Source organism: Staurois parvus, unplaced genomic scaffold (assembly GCF_062004578.1).
Source record: "Staurois parvus isolate SC_StPar_1 unplaced genomic scaffold, SC_StPar_1.0 ptg000013l, whole genome shotgun sequence".
Lineage (NCBI taxonomy): Eukaryota > Metazoa > Chordata > Amphibia > Anura > Ranidae > Staurois > Staurois parvus.
Genome location: NW_028317809.1, coordinates 14,456,264 through 14,480,259, shown reverse-complemented (window position 1 = coordinate 14,480,259; position 23,996 = coordinate 14,456,264). Strand labels below are relative to the sequence as shown.

Below are 23,996 nucleotides of genomic sequence, written 5' to 3'. Positions count from 1 at the left end.
CTAGAGTAGTGTATAATGGGAGTCACTTTGAGGCTGTTTCCAGCAGGGTTGACACTGCTGATTGTCTTATAAGGCCCAGTTCAAAATTGCGAATGGGGTCGTTAGCAATTACATGCGGGAGACCCAGTGGGGGTTCCCAGCAATCAACTGTGAGCAGAAGCCCCATTGAAAGCAATAGGAGGCAGACAGATCCTGCAGCTAATTGCACCTTCTTGCATGTAATTGCTCATAGAGCAATTATCTGTGATGATCGGCACTTGATGCAGACAGTCTGTGAGAAGCCATGATTAGCTCTGGGACTTCTCAGCCTCCCATTGCTTTCAGAGGAGCTGCCACCTGCTGGGTCTCCATTTGCAAGTGTGAATGAGGCCTATGGGTTGTTTTCTTACATTGCAACACCTGGGGCTTAAGCAACTTATCAGCAGGCTCTGTAAGTGTCAGGGCAGGGGCCGAGGAACAGACAGGCAGGCCTAACAATGTAACGCACTGGCTGACGACAACCACCACCCACAGACCGAATTCCCTCAGGGCACGGAGTCTAAGTCCCAGGCTGCCCTTCACCAGGGCCCCTGATGGTGGGGATGGACTTGACACAACCAGGAACCAGGTTGCGGCCCCCGAGACACCTCAGCTGCGGTAATGGCCGTCGCCAATGGCGTGTAGCTGGTGGAAGAGACAAAAGAGTAGTCAGACAGGCCGGGTCAACAACAACAGGACAAAACAGTACAGGACAGCAGACGAGAATCACAGGTCACGAGCCGGGTTCAGCAACAGAGGGTCAGATCAAAGGAGAATACAAAGAATAGTCAAGTCACAAGCCGAATCAGATACCAGGAGAGTCACGAGAGTCAGAACAGAGTAATAGCAACACAAAGACACAAGACACAAGTGCAAAGAGCATGTGCGGGCCACAGGCTTATATGTCATCAGCCACACCCCTCTGGGGGATGGACCTCAGAGACCTGAAGGCATAAAAGGAAGGATTCCCACCATGCACAGCAGAATTCCAAGATGGACGCCAGCACATGGAGTAACATAACCTCAGGGAAAAGGTAGGACCTTGACAGTAAGCATTAGTAAGCAATTTATTCCTTCCCCTGACATATAATACATGCCTTGGTACAAATTTAGTAGTAGACTAGTTAAAGTGTTACTATACCCAGGGCCCTGCATTCACTATATCTGGTGGGCAGTACACAGAATTATGGTATGTTACAGAGTTAGTATGGCTGACAAAAGTACATCCAGTTCAACCATAGAAAAAAAAAATTATAATCCTATACCCACAGTTGATCCAGAGGAAGGCAAAACAAAAAAAACCCAGCAAAGCACGATCCAATTTGCTCTTGCAGGGGAAAAAATTCCTTCCTGATCCCCCTAGAGGCAATCGGATACCCCCTGGATCAACTTTACCTATAAATGTTAGTATCCAGTTATATTCTGTGTATCTAAGAAAGAATCCAGGCCTTTTTTGAAGCAATCCACTGAGCTGGCCAGAACCAACTCTTGAGGGAGTCTATTCCACATTTTCACAGCTCTCACTGTGAAGAAACCTTTCTGTGTTTGGAGATTACATTTCTTTTCCTCCAGATGTAAAGAGTGCCCCCTTGTCCTCTGTGATGACCTCAGGGTGAATAACTCTACACAGAGTTCACTATATGAACCACTGATGTATTTATACATGTTGATCATATCCCCCCTTAATCTCCTCTTCTCAAGAGAGAATAAATCCAGTTCCTCTAATCTATCCTCATAGCTGATCTCCTCCATGCCTCTTATCAGTTTGGTTGACCTTCTCTGTACTTTCTTAAGTTCCCCAATGTTCTTTTTGTGAATTGGTGCCCAAAACTGAACTGCATATTCCAGATGAGGTGTTACTAATGATTTGTACAGGGGTAAAATGATATCTCTCTCTGGAGTCTATACCTCTTTTACTACAAGAGAGGATTTTGATCGCTTTAGAAATCGCAGCTTGGCATTGCATACCATTATTAAGCTTGTGATCTACAAGAACCCCCAGATCCTTCTCCATCATTGATTCCCCCAATTGTATCCCCCCTAGTATGTATGATGCATGCATATTCTTAGCCCCCTAGTGCATAACCCTCCATTTATCAATATTAAACCTCCTTTGCCACATAGTTGCCAAAAACAGTGCATTGAGGTCAGCTTGTAAATTGAAGACATCCTGTAAGGACATTATTCCACTGCACAGCTTGGTGTCATCTGCAAAGACTGAAATGGGATTTTTAATCTCAGACCCTATATTGTTTATAAATATATTAAAAAGTAAGGGTCCCAACACTGAACCTTGGAGTACAGCACTGATGACCCCAGACCATTCAGAGTATGAATCATTAACCACTACTCTCTGAATACAATCTTTTAGCCAGTTTTCTATCCATTTATATAAGTGAAACTCGAAAAATTAGAATATCGTGCAAAAGTTCATTTATTTCAGTAATGCAACTTAAAAGGTGAAACTAATATATGAGATAGACTCATTACATGCAAAGCAAGATAGTTCAAGCTGTGATTTGTCATAATTGTGGTGATTATGGCTTACAGCTCATGAAAACCCCAAATCCACAATCTCAGAAAACTAGAATATTGTGAAAAGGTGCAATATTCTCGGCTCAAAGTGTCCCACTCTAATCAGCTAATTAAGCCATAACACCTGCAAAGGGTTCCTGAGACTTTAAATGGTCTCTCAGTCTGGTTCAGTAGGAATCACAATCATGGGAAAGACTGCTGACATGACAGTTGTGCAGAAAACCATCATTGACACCCTCCATAAGGAGGGAAAGCCTCAAAAGGTAATTGCAAAAGAAGTTGGATGTTCCCAAAGTGCTGTATCAAAGCACATTAATAGAAAGTTATGTGGAAGGGAAAAGCGAAGAATGCGAAGAATGAAACCAAGAAGGTTTAAATTGTCTAAATTGGCCCTAGTATGTGTATGTATGAATGGGAGTTAGGGACCCTAGATTGTACACCCCTTGAAGGTTAGGGACTGATGTGAATGTACAATACATATGTAAAGCGCTGCGTAAATTGATGGCGCTATATAAGTACCTGAAATAAATAAATACTTTATGGCAGAAATGTAATCATTGCTTTTTTGTGTCCTAGGGCAGAGCTGGATGAACAAACCAAAGAAATCCAGAAATTGCAAAAAGAAGTGGAACAAGCTACACAGCATACAATAAACCAGTTGTCCTTGTCCATTCATGAGAAATGCCACAAGAATACCACCAATAACAGTGATACCATCTCCAGAAGTATGTTTTTTGTTATGCTGCACTGCTTTTTTTATTTGTGCATATTGGTAATTTTTGCTTGTAAATGTAAACGTTGCTTCATGTGTGAATGTCTCTGTGAATTTATCAATTAATATTTTTTTTAGCCATTTCTATACCACGTCAGCATTTTGAATAATATTATATAGTATTTGCATCAGCCTTTGACATCAAAGGAACTTTGAGTCTAATGTGCTTACAGCAGTCCCATAGACACATAGACATCACTGGAGTAGATTTTAGATTTAATTCTTTAATGACTGTGGGCCTTGTCACCTAAGAGCCCCATGCATTCCTGCAAAAAGCTGTAAATCTACTACCTGACTCCAAGGATCCCAAGTCTCGGGATTAGGCTATTGCTAACAATGACAGTCCTGTACATAGTTACCGTTCGGTAGAGTTAGGACTAAGGCTAGGTTCACACCTATGCAGTTTGCGTTGATCCGTTTCTGCAGTGTTTTTCGCGGTGCGTTTTGCGTTTTTGCACATGCATTTTTTATGCGTTTTGCTTTTTCTTTTTCAACTTGTTGCTGGACAGAATAAAATGCAAACCGCATCAAAATGCGTAAAAACGCACTACATGCTTTTCTGCAGCGTCTTCATTGAAGTCTATAGAACCAAAAGCGCAACCTATAAAAAAGTCCCTGACCCTTTCCAAAAAACGCACTGCGTGAAAACGTGGAGATGTTAACCTGTTCCATAGGAAATCATGTTAAATGGACTGCTGTGCGTTTCTGGAAAACGTATTGGTGTGAACCTAGACTAAGGAAAGGTTAGGTTAAAGTAGATAAAAAACCCTAACTGAATTATATTTAGGGCCAGTTCACACCAGAAATCGTGCGGAAAACCCATGTTCCATGTGCATTTCCCGCACTGTGTTCAAAATGCACTGCACTTGTGATCTGCAGTGGGTGTCAGTGTTCAGTTAATGACACCCCAAATGCAGGTCGCAAATGCAGTGCATTTGCCTACACCAGATCACACTGTACCACAGTACCATGTGATCTGGTTTATGTGCATTTTATAAAGTAGTGCATGCAGTTTCAGTTCAGCACAATTGCACTGCACCTGGATCGCCTGTGAATCGCATAGGAACGCATAGCGCATGGTGTGAACAAGCCCTTTTGCTTTTGTATCATAACTAGTTTGCATGTTTATTTAGAAAAGCGTGTTTTTAATTTTTTTTACTTATTTTGCATGTTTTTTATTGCTCCAATGCTACTGGTCTCTTCCAGCGTTGTTTAGCCACTTCATGTCAACATGCATGTATTCCAGTGGCAGCTACATGTAACTGCTTAAGAGATATCTATTAGCTGTGGGCAATAATAGCGGAACATGCCTGTGCATTGGCACAGCCACTCAGGGCCAGTTCAAAAAACAGAAACGCAGTGCGTTCCGGACACCTTTCTGCATGCATGTTTTCAAGTATTTTGATGTCTTTTACATGTGTTATGGTGCGGTTTTGATGCGTTCCATCTGTGTTTTTCCTCTGTGTTTTTTTTACATTTTGTGGCGTTATGCGTTCTGGTGTGTTTTGATTGTTTTTGATGTATTCTAATGGTTTTTTTTAAGCATTTTGCACAATCCAGTACAGTATCTTGCAGAAAAAATTGCAGCATGTTCTACTTTTGTTGACTGTACTGGAATGCACTGCAATGGTGTGAACTTTGGAATCCATGTAACCTACTGTCCATATGTTTTTTTTTTTGCATGTGGTGTGAACCAGCCCACAGGATTGGTTCATATTGGTGCATGTGGTGTGAACTAGTCCTCAGGCTTGGTTCATACTGGTGCATTTTGCCCATTTAGCAGTACGTTTTGCAGTGTATTTTGCACACATTTTTGCCATGTTTTTACCACGTTTTGTGTTTTTATCAACTTTTTTTTCTTTATTTTGTGTTATAGGGGAAATGTTTTTGTTGCTGGGCATAAAAAAAACGCAAAATGCAGCAAAAACTCAGCAAAACACACTGCATGAATTTCAGCAGCATGTCCATTGAGCTCTATTGCAGTAAAAATGCTGCTTTTTTCTTTTAAAAAAGTCAAGGACTCTTTCCAACAATGCAGCAGCTCAAAACAGGATAAATGTGAATGTGTCCCATAAGAAATCATGTTAAATGAACTGTAGTGCGTTTCTGCAAAAAGCACTAAAAAAACGCATTGGTGTGAAACAGGCCTCAGTCTGCATTGGAAGTGCATGTTACGACACGGGAGCAGTTCAAAAAACATGGACAAAACATAATTGTATAACAGGAAGTGGCTTAACAAGGACAGGATCGCCAGATATTATTTTAATGAAAATGGAGAATGAAAAACATTGAAAAGTACTTTTGAAAGTAGAGTAACATGCTAAAGAATATATGACATTTTATTTTCTTTAACGCTGAACTCCAGGAAACTTGAAAATTCTCCCTTGCGGTGAGGCTGCAAGGAAAAGTAGATTTACCTACTCAATCATCCAAACATGGGAAGATCATGTTAACTCACTAGGAATTTAAGTCAAGCCTTCAAGATAGAAAGAACTAACGACCATGTCAGTCAGGTACATTTCCAGAAGGGAAATTTAGCAATTGAGTAGAAAATACAGTGGGACTTTCTAAAAGAAAGACAGTTCAAGTTACTATAGCCAGTGAATAATAGACAAGAATGAGGTAATAGGGAAGTATATATCTTACCACATTCCTAAGAGATTATTTAAGCAGTACTAGTAGAACTGAGACTATGTGCTTATGTGCAGTATGTACATAGATATCAGCACACCAATATATGCTGATAAATAGTCTGGAGCCCTGAGGAGAATCTCCCCCCCCCCCCCAGGGGGATGGATCGGTGAGCTGAGAGGAAAGGGCCTGCCTGCCTCTGGAGCCATATGGACTGAATACTGGTGTAGCACTACCTCCCTAGGAGTTGCTGAAGTTTCGGGTCCCCCTATAGTCCTGCACAGCCAGGCAAAACACATTTTCTCAGACTTGCTTTCCGGAGACAGTAAACACTCCTTGAGCTTGTTTTTTGTCAGGTTTTATTAGGGGTATTTGAACTTGGATGGGGCAAGGAGTGTATGATATGCCCAAGGGAACTGCAACTTTGGACAACTTCCTGTCAACTATATACAAGTATACAGCAAAGTCTCTTCTTGAAGAGCTCTCCAGCCTCTACTGTGGTACCACTCCAGATCCCAGATAAATCCTCTTCTTTACCCAGCTGCCTGGAGGAAATCCCTGGGCAAGGGGATCTGGTGGTTGCTACTTAAAAGGGTAACAGGAGCTAGTCAGGTTTCCCACCAGAATGCTCTTTCCTCTTAACTGGCCCAGGAGGTGTAGGATTACTCACTCAGTCCTTTTTCCTGTGAGCTGCTTGGGTTGTAGACTGCCTTCAGGTCTTCTGCTTGGTTGGCTCCTTCCCTGGCTCCACAAGTGGTCCTCCCTCTGGGGACCAATGAGGTTGAGCGATCCTCCTTTTCAGGGCCCGACTTGTAGGAAGGCCCCTTCTTGCTGGGCCCCCTCCCAGTCTCCTGCATCTCAACCTTCCTCACATTTTCCACCCGAACTCTCCTGCTGCTGAGCAGGCACAGTCATACTTGCGCCTTCCCTGGCTCCATAAGTGGTCCTCCCTCTGGGGACCAATGAGGCTGAATGATCCTCCTTTTCAGTGCCCGACCTGTAGGTAGGCCCCTTCCCAGTCTCCTGCATCTCAGCCTTCCTCACATTTTCCATCCGAACTCTCCTGCTACTAAGCAAGCTCAGTCATACTGGCTCCTTCTCTGGCTCCACATGTGGTACGCCCTCTGGGGACCAATGAGGCTCAGTGATCCTCCTTTTCAGGGCCCGGCCTGTAGGTAGGCCCCTTCCCACTGGGGACCCTTTCAGTCTCCTGTATCTCAGCCTTCCTCACATTTTCCACCCGAACTCTCCTGCTGCTGAGCAGGCTTAGTCATACTTAAGGGCTGTCCTGACCTCATGCCAAGCCTCCTGCCTGGGGATTGTTCAGGATCCCCTAAGAATGCAGATCAGCCCCTCCTCACCCCTGCCCACTGCTTCTAGAATCTTCTTCAAGTTTCTAGAGCAGGGGGAGGTATCACAGAACTGACCTGCAGAGCCTCTAAGCCCTGACCTAACCTTGACTCAGCTATTGCCCAGCCTTTCTAACTAACAAAAAAAATGAGCTAGCTCCCGCTGGCTATCTAGAGGGGTGCTACACTGGACTACTTTGCACAAGGCTGCACCTATGGACTGTCTGTGTACCAGGATCCAGTGAGGAAAGCCTATACTTGTGCTCATACTGCTTCATGGTCCCCAGCTGTGAACCATGAACTGGTCCAGACTGTCATTGCTTGTGCTCATGCTACTTCAATGTCCCCAGCTGTGAATCATGGACTGTTCCAGTCTGTCTTGACTTGTGCTCATACTGCTTCAGGGTCCCCAGCTGAGAACCATGGACTGTTCCAGTCTACCTTGACTTGTGCTTATACTGCTCTATGGTCCCCAGCTGTGAACCGTGGACTGTTCCAGTCTGCCTGGACTAGTGCTTATACTGCTTTATGGTGCCCAACTGTGAACCGTGGACTGTCTGAGTCTGCCTTGACTTGTGCTTATATTGCTTCATAGTCCCCAGCTGTGAATCGTGGACTGTTCCAGTCTATCTACATTGAGTGCCACTGCTGCTAAGTAAGGAGTGTCCTCTACTAACAATACATTTTGTTTTGGGGTATCTTGCATCATCCCAAATCCCCTCCCAAATTTCTGCTAGTAAATAAACTTCTAAAAGATAACCCCTAGACTATGTAAAGAGCCGTAGTAAAGGGACTATAGTTGCTGTGTCTCTGGCTCCCTCTGAACTGCTCGGGAAAGAACCTGTCTAAACTCAGCGGCTCCTACGGGGGGCAGCGCTGCATTATGGAATTGGAAAGTGGAACTTTACCTTTTCATGCACTATTAACTATTTTAATCCTTATGCTGCTAGCTTTACTAAATAGATAGGAAGATATATTATATTTACATGTTTAATTTTTTTTTTTTTACATTTCTTCAGTTCCTTCTTGGTTTCTGGCCTAGGCCAAAATTATATCATATATCCCTGGAGTCTTCATGGGCATTTTTTTGTCTTTCATCTGGAGGAGAGGAATAGGGGCTTTCTTAACTAATCACACCATCCCGTCTGCATCCCTGAGCTAAGGGTATATGGATTCCAGGAAATACATAAATCATCTGCCCTTACTCAAGATAACCACAGCCAAAAATGCTAGGGGGTGTTTTTCAAAATAATTTCTCAGCAAAATAAAACATGGAGACATGAATGGATGGTGAAGTTTGCTTTGAAAATAAAAAATGAACTAAATAGCGTTTTCAGTTTGTGGTGCTCAGATATAGTTAAATTCAGCTTTAACTACTCAGTTCAGTGGTGTCCTCACCACCGCTGGTTTCATCGGCCGTCTTCAGTGTGGGCACCCAGCTGTGACAGCTTGCGGCTTCACAGCCGGGTGCCCACTGTGCATGCGCGAGAAGCGCTGCGCTTTGTGAATGGCCCAAATGTCTACTGGGACCTGTCACGTGTCCCAGAAGACTACGGGGAGGGAGGACAACTTCCACTTGCAATTTCCTAAGCGATTGCAGTGGATGTGGGAGCGGGTACCTGTCAAATTCGGGTACCCGCTCCCCCCCCCCTGCTCAGCAAAGGTGCCAATCCGTAATGGGGAACGGGGACAAAGCATTAAAGATGAACTTCCATTTTGGGTGGAGCTCCGCTTTAAGATTCGAAGCCCTAATATAGAGAGTCTCCCCTTTTTTTTCTGTAGTCACTGAGACAGGAAGTGAGAGAAATTTCCCAAGCAGGGAGGGAACACAGACAGCAATTAAAAACTGACAGTGGTTGCAAAGCTCCCCCACACTATCCAATAATTTACCTTTATCTTCCTTAATATTGTAGTTCTGTTATTGTGCATGATACAGTATGTGAGTAAATATATTCTAATGCTTTTACATTTATTTTCTAGTATCACATGCTTCCAGTTCAGCAACAGGTAATCGCAATGCGTTATCGTCTGTGTCTCTTCAGTCCTTAAAAAGCCATGTGTATGCTAGTCAGACAAGCCATAGGAAAGGTGGCTTAACAACACAATGCAGTGTAATGCAAGATGGCCTGGATGGAAGTGCCTGCCTGGTTGATAAGAACCCCGTCAGGATGTCACTGAATGATTATTCCTCATTCTTAATAAATGCACAGAGAAGGCCTGAAGCGGTAAGTAAATATCATTCATATAGTGTTTTGGGGATAAAACAAACCACATAAGTATCAACTGCCCAGGGTTGATGAGTGGATGCTAGTATTTAAAACTTGCCCGCCGCCCCATATCAGATGTACTGCTACAGGGCGGCTTCGCTGGGCAAAATCACGTAAATATACATGATTTTCGCATTTTCGGGTAGGTCAACACAGATCTCTCTCCTGTCAGTATGGACGTGCTGCCTTCTATATAGAAAGAAACAAGTCTGCTTAGTAAAACAGCACACAATACACAATAAAATCACTCCCTAACGCACAGTTAACCCCGCCCCAGATGTTAACTCCTTCCTGCCCAGTGTCATTAGTATAGTGTTAGTGCTTTTTATTATTATTATACAGGATTTATATAGCACCAACAGTTTGCTCAGCACTGTACATTACAATGGGAGACAGTACATGAGACAGCACAGTAACAATACAATACACGAGGAGTTCGAGGGCCCTGTTCCTTGGAGCTTACAATCTAGGAGGGGGGGAGAGTGGTACAGGAGGAAATAGCTGTGGGGGGTGGAGTGGTGGAAGAGCGGAGGAGATATGCAATTAGGTGAGGGTGTGGTAGGCTTCTCTGAAGAGATGGGTTTTCAGGGTGCGCCTAAAGGTGAGGTGGGTAGGTGACAGTCTGATGGATTGGGGTAGTGAGTTCCAGAGGATGGGGGAAGCCCTGGAGAAGTCCTGGAGACGGGCATGGGAGGAGGAGACCATTATGAATGATCACTGTATTAGTGTCACTGGAGATGTCAATGGCAGCTAGTCAGTTCCCACCCAGTGTCAGAATGCCTGCCACAATCCCACAGTCCCGTAGTCCAGCAGTCCCGGTATAAGTCGCTTATAGCCGCCATTACTAGTATAAAAAAAAAATTTGGTATATATACCACCATTTGTAGACGATATCATTTTCACGGAAACCAATTAACATACACTTATTGGGATTTTTTTTAGCAAAGACATTTCGCAGAATACATTTTGGCCTGAATTTATGACGAAATTTTTTAAATTTTTTTATTGGATATGTTTTATAGCAAAAAGTCAAACATATTGTTTTTTTTCACAATTGTCAGTCTTGTTTTGTTTATAGCGCAAAAACTAAAAAAGAAAGCTCTATTTGTGGGAAAAAAATTACATAAATTTTATTTATGTACAGCGTTGCATGACCACGCATTTGCCAGTTAAACTAACGCAGCGCCATATCACACAAAATGGCCTGGTCAGGAAGGGGGGTAAATCTTCTGTGGTTAAAGTGGTTTCAGACATGAAATATGAACAAAGCATATCCCTCTATAGTGTGTCTCAATTAAGAGCATTAAGCGTCATCTCTGTCTGCTGCTTCTTTGCTCTGCTATCAGCATGGATCACTTCTGACATGTTTTTCTGATACAAAGAGAAAAAAAGTGACGGGGGAGGTACCTCCAGCAAATTGACAGCCTCAGCTCTGTTCCTGTGAGCTGCGTGGAGGGGATGTTTCTTTTCTCTGCAATCAGCTTTCAGAGCTCCGCTCACTGAGTTCTGCAGAGTGTAATTTCAGCTCTCTTCCCCCTTTTTTCTGAACTCTCAGACAAGCTTTATAAATGCAGCACTTTGAGTGGATTTAGAGAAGAGAAGACCGCAGATTAACAGGAACAACATATGTAGGAGGACTTGTTTCATCTCTGTGTGTCACCTGAGGCCAGTCACTTCACTGGATATATGTAAGGGTTTAGGTTGAGTGTTTGAGTTCATTCCAAAGGCAACACCCAACAACCTGTCACTGTGATATTGGATTTGGAAACAGAAACCATTCATCAACAGTCCAGTACTGATATTCCTTAGTCAACTACAAATGGTTTTGGGAGTGTACCATGGATAGGAGAGATAACATGCAAGTTCATACTCCGTTATTTCCTATACAGGCAACAGTGAACCACATTTACTAAAGGAGTATAGCATGTTCACTTTCAAAGTATGGTTTCACTTTGCAAATTTTCACTTTTCTCTGTGAATGAGGTACAAGGATTAATATCAAAATGTACAATAGGGATTATTCACTAAAGGAGTAGAGCAGTTTTGCTTTTATAGTAAATCTTTAGTGAATCAGGTGAATACTGTTTTATGTGCGTGGAGAATAAAAAAACATGCTTGCACATGATTGGACGTTTGAGGTCAGCACAATTCCATCCCATTTATCTTACTAGGCTAAGTAAAAATTCCCTCTGTTATAGGTGTCTTAGTGGTGGAATATTTCTACTCAGTGCCACCTGCTCAAGATATATCAATCATACTGGCCCAGGGGCAAATTCCCACCAGTCCTTTCCCTGACTGACACTAAATTATAGTATGCAAGAATTTTTTTTTTTTTTCAGTTTGCAGGCTTATATAGGAAAGATTTGTATTTTCCCCTTGTGCAGCTTTACTTCCACTGAGAGTGAGGACTACGAATGCTGACATTCAGTATATTGCCAAAAGTATTGGCACACCTGCCTTTACATGCACATGAACTTTAATGGCATCCCAGTCTTAGTCCATAGGGTTCAATAATGGGCTGGCCCACCCTTTTCAGCTATAACAGCTTCAACTCTTCTGGGAAGGCTCTCCACAAGGTTTAGGAGTGTGTCTATGGGAATGTTTGACCATTCTTCCAGAAGCGCATTTGTGAGGTCAGGCACTAATGTCGGACGAGAAGGCCTAGCTCGCAGTCTCCATTCTAATTCATCCCAAAGGTGTTCAATTAGGTTGAGGTCAGGACTCTGTGCAGGACAGTCAAGTTCCTCCACCCCAAACTCACTCATCCATGTCTTTATGGACCTTGCATTGTGCACTCATGTTGGAACAGGAAGGGGCCATCCCCAAACTGTTCCCACAGTTGGGAGTATGAAATTAACCAAAATGTCTTGGTATGCTGACGCCTTAAGAGTTCCCTTCACTGCAGCTAAGGAGCCAAGCCCAACACCTGAAAAACAATCCCACACCATAATCCCCCCTCCAGTAAACTTTACACTTGGCACAATGCAGTCAGGCAAGTACCATTCTCCTGGCATCTGCCAAATCCAGACACGTCCATTGGATTGCCAGACAGAGAAGTGTGATTCGTTGCTCCAGAGAACACGTCTCCACTGCTCTAGAGTCCAGTGGTGTCATGCTTTACACCACTGCATCTGATGCTTTGCATTGCACTTGGTGATGTAAGGCTTGGATGCAGCTGCTCGGCCATGGAAACCCATTCCATGAAGCTCTCTATGCACTGTTTTGCTAATATGAAGGTCACATGAAGTTTGGAGGTCTTTAGCTATTGACTGTAGACAGTTGGTGACTGTGCACTGTACGCTTCAGCATGCACTGACACCACTCTGTCATTTTACATGGCATACCACTTTGTGGCTGAGTTGCTATTGTTCCCAGTTACTTCCACTTTGTTATAATACCACTAACAGTTGACCGTGGAATATTTAGTAGCAAGGAAATTTCACAGATGGACTTATTTCACAGGTGGCAACCTATCAAGGTACCACACTTGAATTCACTGAGTACCTGAGAGTGATCCATTCTTTCAAAAATGTTTATAGAAGTAGCCTGCATGCCTAGGTGTTGATTTTAAACACCTGTGGCCACGGAGGTGATTGGAACACCAGAATCCAATGATTTGGAGGGGTGTTCCAATACTTTTGGCAATATAGTGAATGTTACAGTCTTCTGGCTGCTGAGTGTGCACAACCAGAATCAGACCTGTAGTTATTAACATTCATCTCAGCTATGGAGCTCAGCTACACAATTCCTACAGGAGTTAGAAGTCAGTTCGTATGTTACCAGCATGAGATCATTTACCTAAAGATGATTTCCAGGTATGGCTACTTTTGTATAGTTATATTGGACCAATGTAAGTATGTGTGTGCCATAACTGTTTGATCCCAGTGGAAGTTATTAATTACTGTTGTATGGACCACAACTACAGTGATCTCTGCTACCCTGCTGTATAGTAAACACAGGCGGTCACTCACTCGGCACTGGCACCATTTACAGAACATTGCATTTTCTCAATTAATGCAAAGCGTTCTCTCATTGGACCAGGTGGACATCACCGCTCCTTCAGCTCATCCATTCAAAGAACACTTTGCATTAATTTAGAAGAATGCAAAGTTTTCTCAGTGTTGCCTGTGTGCCTTTGTCCTTGGTGAAATTATATTGAATTTATAGTGCTAATTTTTGCTTCAATAACCAGATTTAGTAACACTGGGCTGTCTTTTCCTCTTAGATCAGTAGTACACAAGAACACCATCAACACACCCTCAATCAATCCATCAATGAGTTGAATCTGAAGGTTCAGGAACTTGTAAAAAAGAATGCTGAGATGGATATTAGGTATGTAGTTCCTTTCTTCTGGGCTTGTTGGGACAAATGCTAGATACAGAACATTCAGTGGCTGCGTTCATTTGTGGTTGCATTTTGCCCACATTTTAAATATTCTGCCAGTGGGGAAGGCATTGTACTGGGATTAGCAACAGTAATAAATGGGAAACCCCATCCAGTATTTTAGCTAATGCACCACTGTGCCACGTCCATCAACCACCCATATGTGTAAATCTCAGTATAGTCGATGAGGCTCAGTGCTTGAGGGAACCTTGGTTTGGGTTTGCAAGGGGAAATAAATGGTACATGTTTTCTACCACAATTACTTTTTAATGTTCCACCAAGATAATGGAAACTTCATATGAAAAGGTGAATGTAACAAAAAACGAAAAACAAAATTTCTGTAACACTATAGCAGCCAATAAGTGTCTGACATTTCTCCTGGTATAAAAATGAATCAAGGTTTCCAATTAGTTGTTTTGGTCACAGCAAAAATATTTATTTCCTGCTAACTCACTTATCGTATATCAGCCCCTATGTATGGTTAGACATACATTTTATGAACTACTAGGTTTGGAGAGCTATTTTTATTGTAGAAGATGGTGCCATGGACCATTTCATACTGTGTTTTAGAATAAGGTCTGCTTTAAGGCCTGTGTTGATGGGCTTTGGGATTGTGTCAATTATATCAATTCTTCTGAGAATATTCTGCATTCACTGATAGTGCACTTGACCTGCAGTTGTTCTGAGATGGTATGTGCTAATGGCATCAAATTGACATCACTTTAAGATTCTTCTGAGATCATTCAGTATTGATTGATAGTTCATTTGACGTGCAGTTGTTCCCCTTCTAACCTGCATATGATCTTCTTTAGGCAGGTTTTGCTTTGGAATGCAAAACCAATATGATTTGAACAAAAGAAAATTGACCCAGTTCTTTAACCAGCTTCCGCCTGCCGTATTCAGTGATGTATTTTGGTTTTGTGCTGCCCTAGGCAAGACTAAAATTGGGCGCCCCCCCAAGACTAAAATCGGATACCCCCCACTATCTGAATTTGTCCAACGCCAGCCACGGTATACTATTTGGTGCCAAATTATGGTACCTAAAAATCTCCATAGGCAACATTTTAAAACCCTTTACAAGTTACCAATTTAGAGTTACCCAGGAGGTCTGGTGCTAGAATTTATAACTCTCACTCTGACATTCATGGCAGTACCTCACATGTGTGGTGCGATATTAATTTACATATCTGTGAGGGACCTATGTGCGTGTGAACATGGGGGAAGAGGGGTACTTTAAATTTTTTTTGCTATTTTATTATTTCTTTATTTAAATTTTTTTTTGTACACTGTACCTTTAACTTTTTTTTTTATCAACTTTATTTCTATTACAAGGGGTGAACAACATCCCTTGTGATAGCATGGGCCATGACAGTTCCTGTTTATGGAGAGATCTAGGGTCTATTAGACGCCAAATCTCTCCTCTGGCCTCCCAAAGCATGGGATCAGACACAGATCATTCTGATCGTTTGCATTGGGACTGCATGGCAGAGCCTGGTAAAGGCGTCGGTGGCAGAAGGGGGAGGGACACCCTTCTGCTGCCTGTAAAAGTAATCCAGCAACTTGTTAGCCCCAGATTACTGACCACTCTTACAGAGGCGACCATTACAGTACACTGTTCTCTATGGAGTGTTTGTTGATTTTTTGTGTTACACAGGTTGCAGTGTTAGATACATAACAGGAAATCGAGTATCAAGCTGCTCGTCCCCAACATAAATATAAATAAAAATAAATAAAAATCCCTCTATGGGACTTTATTGCAGCAAAAATATCATTACACATGTACTCAAGAGAAACGTTTCTTAATCATATACTTTATTACATAGAAGTATTTGTAAAAGATACATTATCTTTAAAAACAATTGGCTCTGATAGATATTGCAAGGGTATTTTCCTTCACATTACAACAAAATTCCCAAACGTTACAACAACGCGTTTCGATCATTCCATTTTTTGATCTTCTTCAGGGGGCATAAATACAAGAATTTAAAAATAAACATATTAGGAATACGTGGTAATTTGCATATAAGAAATGTATCAATAACTTTCATATAATTACCATTTTGGTACTTACAAGGAAATTGAGCAATCAATATTAATCAGAGCAATCATAAAACACTGATAACCAAGAGGAGGCTGCATGATCCAAGATTTTAATGGCGTGAACCATCGGAAGGACAAGTATTGTCAAATATCCATCTCATAATGCTCATGGCAACAGGAGAACGCCAAATCACTGTCAGGGAGCGAGGAGCCAGACACACAAGGAGGTGCAATTAAAGGTAGGTTTATTATACAAAAAAAAAGACAGAGTCTATGCAAGTCCAACAGCAACAGCGGATGACTTGGTAGAACAGTAGCCAGGAAGGATGGTCGTCAGAGCCGGGGTCAAAAGCCAGGAAGGATGGTCGCCAGAGCCGGGGTCAGAAGCCAGGAAGGATGGTCGCCAGAGCCGGAGTCAGAAGCCAAGAAGGAGTCTTGCCAAAGCCGAGTGGGTATCCAGGAGAGCAATGAGAAACTAAACAGAAGCTTGCTGCTGTGCAACAGACAGGACACGAATGCAATGGACAGCTACAAACAGCAGACTTATATGTGATAAGCCGCCACCTCCTGGGGGAGGAGCCGCAGGGGGCTGAAAGCATAAAAGATCCCACAATGCTTTGCAGACACCTAAGATGGAAGCCAGCACAAGAGCAGCACAAGCCCTGAGGAAAGGTAGGACCTTGACAATCACCCTCTATATCCCTCTATAATCTTCATAGAATATATGGTACGAATTAGGTACAGAGCTTATTCAACAGACCTAAAAAACTGGTATTCTAGTTAATACATAGAGAACAGCTAACTGTATATAGGGAATAGCCAATGAACACAATAAACTGAAGTATGGTGAAGATGTCACAAGCCCCAATGGACCAAAAGTTCTATGTAATTGTTTAATTTATAATAGAAGTCAAGAGTTATAGAAATACTATCACAACTACCTATAACAGTACATAAATACCTTCACTAGGGCAGCTGACCACAAGGCTTATTGAACTGTAGAGATGTAGAGATATCCCACATCCCAATGGACCAAAACTGTATCCAGCTATTTTGTCTATGACAGAAGTCAAATAAAGCTATGAAAATAGTGGCACAACTACCAATAGCGATAAATATTTCTCTTCACCAAAAAACCAACTATAATGCTCACCAAACTGTCCAAGATACCATGGGGGACAACCTGTAAGCTAGAAAGTAAACAACCAACTGCGATAATACATCCAGTATATATAGGTCTCAATGTGGTGTAATTATCTCATCAAAAAGCAATCAGATCCACATGTTCTGCCAGCAAAGAGATGGGGTGGCAGGTGCCGCCAATGATGCCAAATGGCGTCTCAATGTGTCCAGCCTGGTGTCCCTGAGGGAGAGCTTCTCCTCCGGCGTCTGCCGTAAAAGACGTGACGATCGTGACGTCATACCAGCGCCCAGTGTGAGGATGCAGCCCACGTCGGGGCGAATGCGCAGTACCGCACAACATCCGGGGCAGTCATAGGATGCCGCCGGCACAGGAAATTGACCTCTAGAGGCAGCTGGACAAAGCAACCTTTGTCCACACTGCCAGCAGCATGGAACAGCCCACAAGGGAAAAAACTCCCCCATGAGGCCATCCATATACTGTGCCAGATGTCCAAACCGAGAGTCACCCATCAAAACGAGGCCAGAGTCATCCCGGAATCCATCTAAAACAAATACAAAAAGGAAAACAAAATAATAGCAATATGAAAATACAAATGACATACATAATTCTAATTTACAAACATATGCAATATAACAAAATAATAATAATAGTGCACATCCCCTAAATTGACTCCTTACTCAGGCTAAATATTCTAAATTATAATCAAATGCCTGTTATTTGTAGGAAACATAAGCGAATCCAAAGGCCACAAACAGACTTAAAACTAGTCCTATTTGTTTGAGACAAAAATTAATCAGTTTTACCAGAAGTAAACCCTTTAAAAAGAGACGGAAGGATATAGCTTAGTTTTGACCTGGAGGGACTGTGGCCTGCGACCTGTATATCCATTTCTGTTCTAACTGGAGGAGATTTTTATTCCAATCTCCCCCACGGTCAGGGATATGTACCCGAACTAAAGCAATAAATTTAACTTGAGGAAATCTGTAGTTATGCACTAATGCTGCATGTCTACAGATAGGGAGATAGCAGTTCCCTATTTGCATACTGTAAGCATGTTTGTAGATACATGTAGATGCAAAATTCCTGTTTGGTCTTACCAGTATAAAAGGCACCGCATTCACACGACATGAGATATACCACCCCTCTAGTCTGACAATTGGCAAAGTGTTTGTGTGTATAATGAGTCCCGTTAGGTAATGAAACTACTTTTTTCTTGTCCACCAAGTGACGATATGAGCAATTCCCACAAGGGTAAGTCCCATAGTCGTGAGGAGAACTGCATTTCTCCTTGTATTCACTATGTACAAGTTTGTCCCATAGTGAACTGGCCCTTCTAAAAGTTATTGAAGTTATTGAATTTGTATGCACAAATTGTCTTACCAAATTGACATCCGTTAAAATCGACCAATGACATTGAAAATTTGTTTTATCAGTAATTGCTGATTGGAATATCTCAACACTATACGACTAGGTCCCTTCACTGTATCTGCTTTTTTATTCTTTTGAAACAAGAGGCTGTGACATAACTGTCGACAAGTAGGATTGTATGCTTTACGCAAACAGGTCTTGCTATATCCTCTGTTAAGTAATCGCGGTCTTAGACTCCCTGCAGCCTCTTGAAAGTCTTGTTCTGTAGAACAGTTGCGTTTCAACCTCAAATACTGACTATAAGGTATGGAATCTTTTAACGATTGTGTCAGGGCAGGGGCTGTGGAACGGACAGGCAGGCCTAGTGGCAGGGTAACGCACTGACTGACGACAACCACCACCCACAGACCGAAGTCCCTCAGGGCGCGGAGTCTAAGTCCCAGGCTGCCCTTCCCCAGAGCCCCTGATGGTGGGGATGGACTTGACACAGCCAGGAACCAGGTCGCGGCCCCCGAGACACCCTGGCTGTGGCAATGACAATAGCGTAGTCAGGCAGGCCGGGTCGGTACAGCACAGTGGACAAGAATCACAGGTCACAGGCCGGGTTCAGCAACGGAAGGTCAGATCAAAGGAAAATACAGAGAATGGTCTAGTCACAAGCCGAGTCAGATTCCAGGAGAGTCACGAGAGTATACACAGAGCTGTAGCGACACAAGACACAAGTGCAAAGGGCATGTGCGGATCACAGGCTTATATGTAATTAGCCACACCCCTCTGGGGGATAGACCTCAGAGGCCTGAAGGCATAAAAGACTCCCACCATGCTCTGCAGAAACCCAAGATGGAAGCCAGCACATGAAGCAGCACAATCTCTGGGAAAAGGTAGGACCTTGACAGATTGCAGATGAAAACTGGATGCATGCAGGATGGTGTTCCCTGCAGTATCCTTTCTATAGAGTCCGCTAGAAAGGTGTCCACTGGCTTCCTTGTGTACAAGGACATCCAAAAAGTTACCATTTCCCTACTGTAGGACATTGTAAATTTGAGATTATAACTGTTAGCATTCATTTTGTCGAAACACTCCAACAGCAATTTTTCAGACCCCTCCCAGACGAGAAAAACATCATCAATGTACCTGTACCACATAGACATGTGGCATGTGTACAATGCGAGGCTTTTGTTTGAGAGGAACTACTGTTCCCACTCCCCCAAGTACAGATTGGCATAGGATGGGGCACAGCAAGTCCCCAAAGACATGCCCTGTACCTGGAGGTAGTGGGAACCATCAAATGAAAAATAGTTGAGGCGAAGAATGTAATCTAACTCCGCCAACACAAATTAACTCATGGGCCAATCCTGAATAGGTAGTTGAGAAAGAATACGTCGTACAGCTGATAATACCACGATTGTGGGGAATCAATCTATATATAGCTTCAATGTCAATGGTGACCAAGAATGCTTCCTTAGAAATACTAGAATCCTCAAAGATCTGTAAGAAATGAATAGTGTCCTTCACAAATGAAGGTAGTGATGACACATGAGGTTGTAAGTACGAGTCTATTACACAACTCAAATTCAAAATTACAGGGATGAAACAATACCAACTATTGTTTAGCAAAATCCTGTAACACATTTCCTTATATTGTATGTTGTCCATAATAACTAAGTTACCACCCTTATCGGACGGTTTAATTGTAATATTGTTGTTTTCCTGTAAGGCACATAATGCTGTTTGTTTTGTTTGTGACAAATTACCATTTTTATCCGATTATAGGAAAGTTTTTTTAACATCTCTGTGTTTGCTTGAGAAATATCGCAATACTCGGATAATTATTCAACAAAGGAAATTTAGAAGACAATTTTTTAAATTGGGTTAGAGGATCGGACTGAGATTTTTCAGTCTCACTTAATAATACATCTAGATCTAATTGATCAATGAGATCACAAGATTGGCTTTCTTCCAACAGGAGGGTCAGGTCCCTAAGGGCTCTGAATTCCCTACTGGAGTACTGAGTCTAATCGACTGACTCCGTTCTATTGTCTGATTTGGCATGTGCACACCTAAGGGAAAGTGTTCTGGCAGTTTTGGGTACATAATCTGTTCAGATATTGAAAAGGTCTTACACATGTGGTATCCCCATAATCTGGAGGAGTATTAGAATGTATTTTGGGGTGTAATTCTTGATATGTCCATGCTGTTAGTTAGAAATATCTTATAGATAAGACAACTTTGTGTTAAAAAAATAAATTTTCACTTTCCACATTTTTCACTTGTGGCAAAAAACTTAAATGTTCAAAAGACTCATTATGCCTCTTAGAAAATATGTTGGGGTGTTTTCTTTCCAAAATGGAGTCATTTTGTGAGTGTTTTCATTGTCTTGGTGCTCCAGGGCCTTCAAAGATGTGATAGGTAGTCAGGAAATTAGATGTGTAATTTATGCCCCTAGAACACCTGAAGGTGCTACTTGAATTTTGGGCCTCTGCATGTGACCAAGCCAGGGGCGGACTGACCATTTGGAAACTTGGGCACTGCCCGAGGGCCCGGGGTCAGTAGGTGGCCCCATGAGATGCCCCTGGCCCCATGATTCCCTCTTCCCCAGGGGCCCCATGAGTTGTCAGTCCGCCCCTGGGCCCGGCTGTGAAAAAGTCTCACACGTGGTATCGCCATACTCAGGACAAGTAGCAAAATGTGTAATTGCAAGTATGAATTTGCCATGTGTGAGAAAAAAATTGCTAATATGCCAATTTTGTGTAAAAAAAAAAAAAATTATAAATTTAATTTCTTAATTTTCTAAAGAATTGTGGGCAAAAATTACAATTTCAAAAAGCTCAAAATGCCTCTTGCTAAATATCTCGGACTGTCTACTTTCTAAAAACGGGTCATTTGGGGGGTATTTGTACTGTTCTGACATTTCAGGGCCTCAATAAATGAGATAGGCAATTGGTACATCAGGATTGATAAATTTTCAATAATACATAGCTTGTCGACTCTAAATAATATACACTAATTTAAGTTATTTTTTACCAAATATATGTAGCACTATATGTTTTGGTCCAAATTTATGAAGAGAAATTTTATAATAGAAGCTGAAAAAAATGTTTTTTTTTTTAATTTTTGCTCTTTTTTTTGCTTATATCACAAAAAATAAAAAACTCAGGGGTGATTAAATACCACCAAAAGAAAGCTCTATTTGTGTGAAAAAAATGATAAACATGTTGTTTGGGTACAGTGTAGCATTGCTGAGTCATTGTCATTCAAAGTGTGAGAGCACTGAAAGCTAAAAATTGGTCTGAGCAGGGAAGGGGTAAAAGTGCCCAACACTGAAGTAGTTAACGTGTATCTTCTTTTCCACTTAAAAAAAAAAGTGTATCTTCTTCAAAAACCCTTGATAAAAAGTTAAATGTTAGTAAAAATCTTATGTGCAGTGCCCTACTTTACTGCCCTGGTCTCTGCCATGTTGGGCAGTGTTTATATCCTGTGTGGGGCCAGTCATCTCTTCTGTAGTGTGCAGGTACATCTCCTAGGGCTGGCCATAGATTATACAATTTTCATGTACAATTTTCATTTAGATTTACCAAAACTATATAATATGAGGTCAAACCTAAACACTTTCAATTTGTGTGCAATCAGGCAGACCCTTGCACTACATAGTTGAAGGTAAATATAAAGGCAATTGAATGAGAATATTATGTTAATTTGCTTGGTGCATATGCAGTATGGCTCTACATTCTAAGAGTTCCGCCAAAGAATTACAAGTCCCTTCACTGGTAGAACAGTATATACTTAATACAACTGCGTCTTTTTATGTTTGCCTGTAGTGCCCAGTATTTTTTAGCATGTACAAAGCTGTCCACCATACTGCCCCGAACTACATCACTGACCTAATATCCAAGTACTGCCCAGCACGCACACTCCGCTCCTCACAAGACCTCCTTCTCTCTAGTTCCCTGGTCTCCTCCTCCCATGCCCGCCTCCAGGACTTCTCCAGGGTGTCACCCATCCTCTGGAACTCCCTGCCCCAACCCATCAGATTATCACCTACTCTCCTCTCCTTTAGGCGCACCCTGAAAACCCATCTCTTCAGGGAAGCCTACCCCACCCCCTGCTAACTTGCCGACCTCCTCCACTCTTCCTACCACTCCATCCCCCACAGCTATCTCCTCCTCTGCCACCATCCCCTCCCTCCTAGATTGTAAGCTCGAAAGAGCAGGGCCCTCAATCCCCTCGTGTTTTGCATTGTATTGGTATTGTTCTGTCACATGTTCTGTCCCCCTTTGTAATGTACAGCGCTGAGCGAACTATTGGCGCTTTATAAATACTGTATAATAATAATAATATTATTTTGTTCATATGTATAACTCTAATATTGTGCAGATGTAATGAATCAAAAAGCCAAGAAGAGGTGAACAGACAACTCCAAGGTAGAATACAAGAACTAGAGACTGCCAATGGGGTGCAAGAGGAAATGTTGAAGCAGGCTCATGCCTACATTGACATTCTAAAAGACATGTTGCAGAAGCGGGATCATGTACACCAGGATATTCAGGGAACCATTTTAACATACGTCAAAGCTTCTGGAAAGGAAATAATTCCGACCTGTGATTTCAGTAACCTTGGAACATTCGTAGTGAAGGTCTATCAGGAGCTGGCTGATGAAGTTTCTTCTCTCAAAACAAAACTTCACACTGTAAGTCAACCAATTGATAGTACTAATAGTACTAATAAATTTTAAATGTCATCATTTACTAAATATTATATTCGAAAGTTTTTTATATGCAGATCACTGCTTATGCAAACACAGCATTAGGAAGACCTCTTTTTGAAGACGTGTGTTCCCCTTGTATGTGTGAATTTATTATTTATCTATATGTACTGTATCTCTGTATGTGTAAAAAAACTAAACAAGAAACTTATGTCAGTGCTCAACTGCAAAGGGGTCTAAAAGTCTATATCTGCCAAAGTTCAACTTTTTGGCACTTAGGCCTTGTTCATATGGGTGACTACTTGCAATGTTTTCCCGACACGGGGATGTACAGATGTTACGTGCATCCTTGTCTTGCAATCTCATAGATGTTGCACCCATATGGATGTCACATTGGGACACAGCGGCTGTGTCCGTGCAGGACTTTTCCCAATAGACCACAACATGACTGTCACACAGGGCACACAAGTAATCACCCATGTGAATGAGATCCTAATGTAGTATGGTAGAAAAACATTCACTTCCTTGCAGCTCTCCAGACCAGGGAATCCTCAGAAAGGTTGTAATTAAAACAAAGACTGCACTGTGTAAGCTCCTCAAAAATCTTAAATTGGTTAAAATAAATATAATGTACTTACAAAAGTACTATTTAGACATGTTTCTTATACAATTTCCATAGGGAACATCTCATTAACCAATACATGCACTTGTACATTCATTAGTTCTTTATTCAAAGAATGGATGCTAATATACTGGCTAACACATTCCGATGATAAACCTCTTTATC

General features: G+C 42.0%; 1 protein-coding gene across 2 annotated transcripts in view; it reads left to right on the top strand.

Moving 5' to 3' along the window:
• CCDC158 (coiled-coil domain containing 158) overlaps nt 1–23,996 on the top strand; it is a 123,025-nt gene that overhangs the window by 19,384 nt on the left and 79,645 nt on the right. For both annotated transcript variants that reach the window (XM_089675984.1, XM_089675972.1), the window contains exons 3-6: nt 3,130–3,278; nt 9,286–9,530; nt 13,798–13,904; nt 22,882–23,194. In XM_089675984.1, the coding sequence (XP_089532110.1) occupies nt 3,130–3,278; nt 9,286–9,530; nt 13,798–13,904; nt 22,882–23,194 (814 nt within the window). The remainder of the gene's footprint in view (nt 1–3,129; nt 3,279–9,285; nt 9,531–13,797; nt 13,905–22,881; nt 23,195–23,996) is intronic.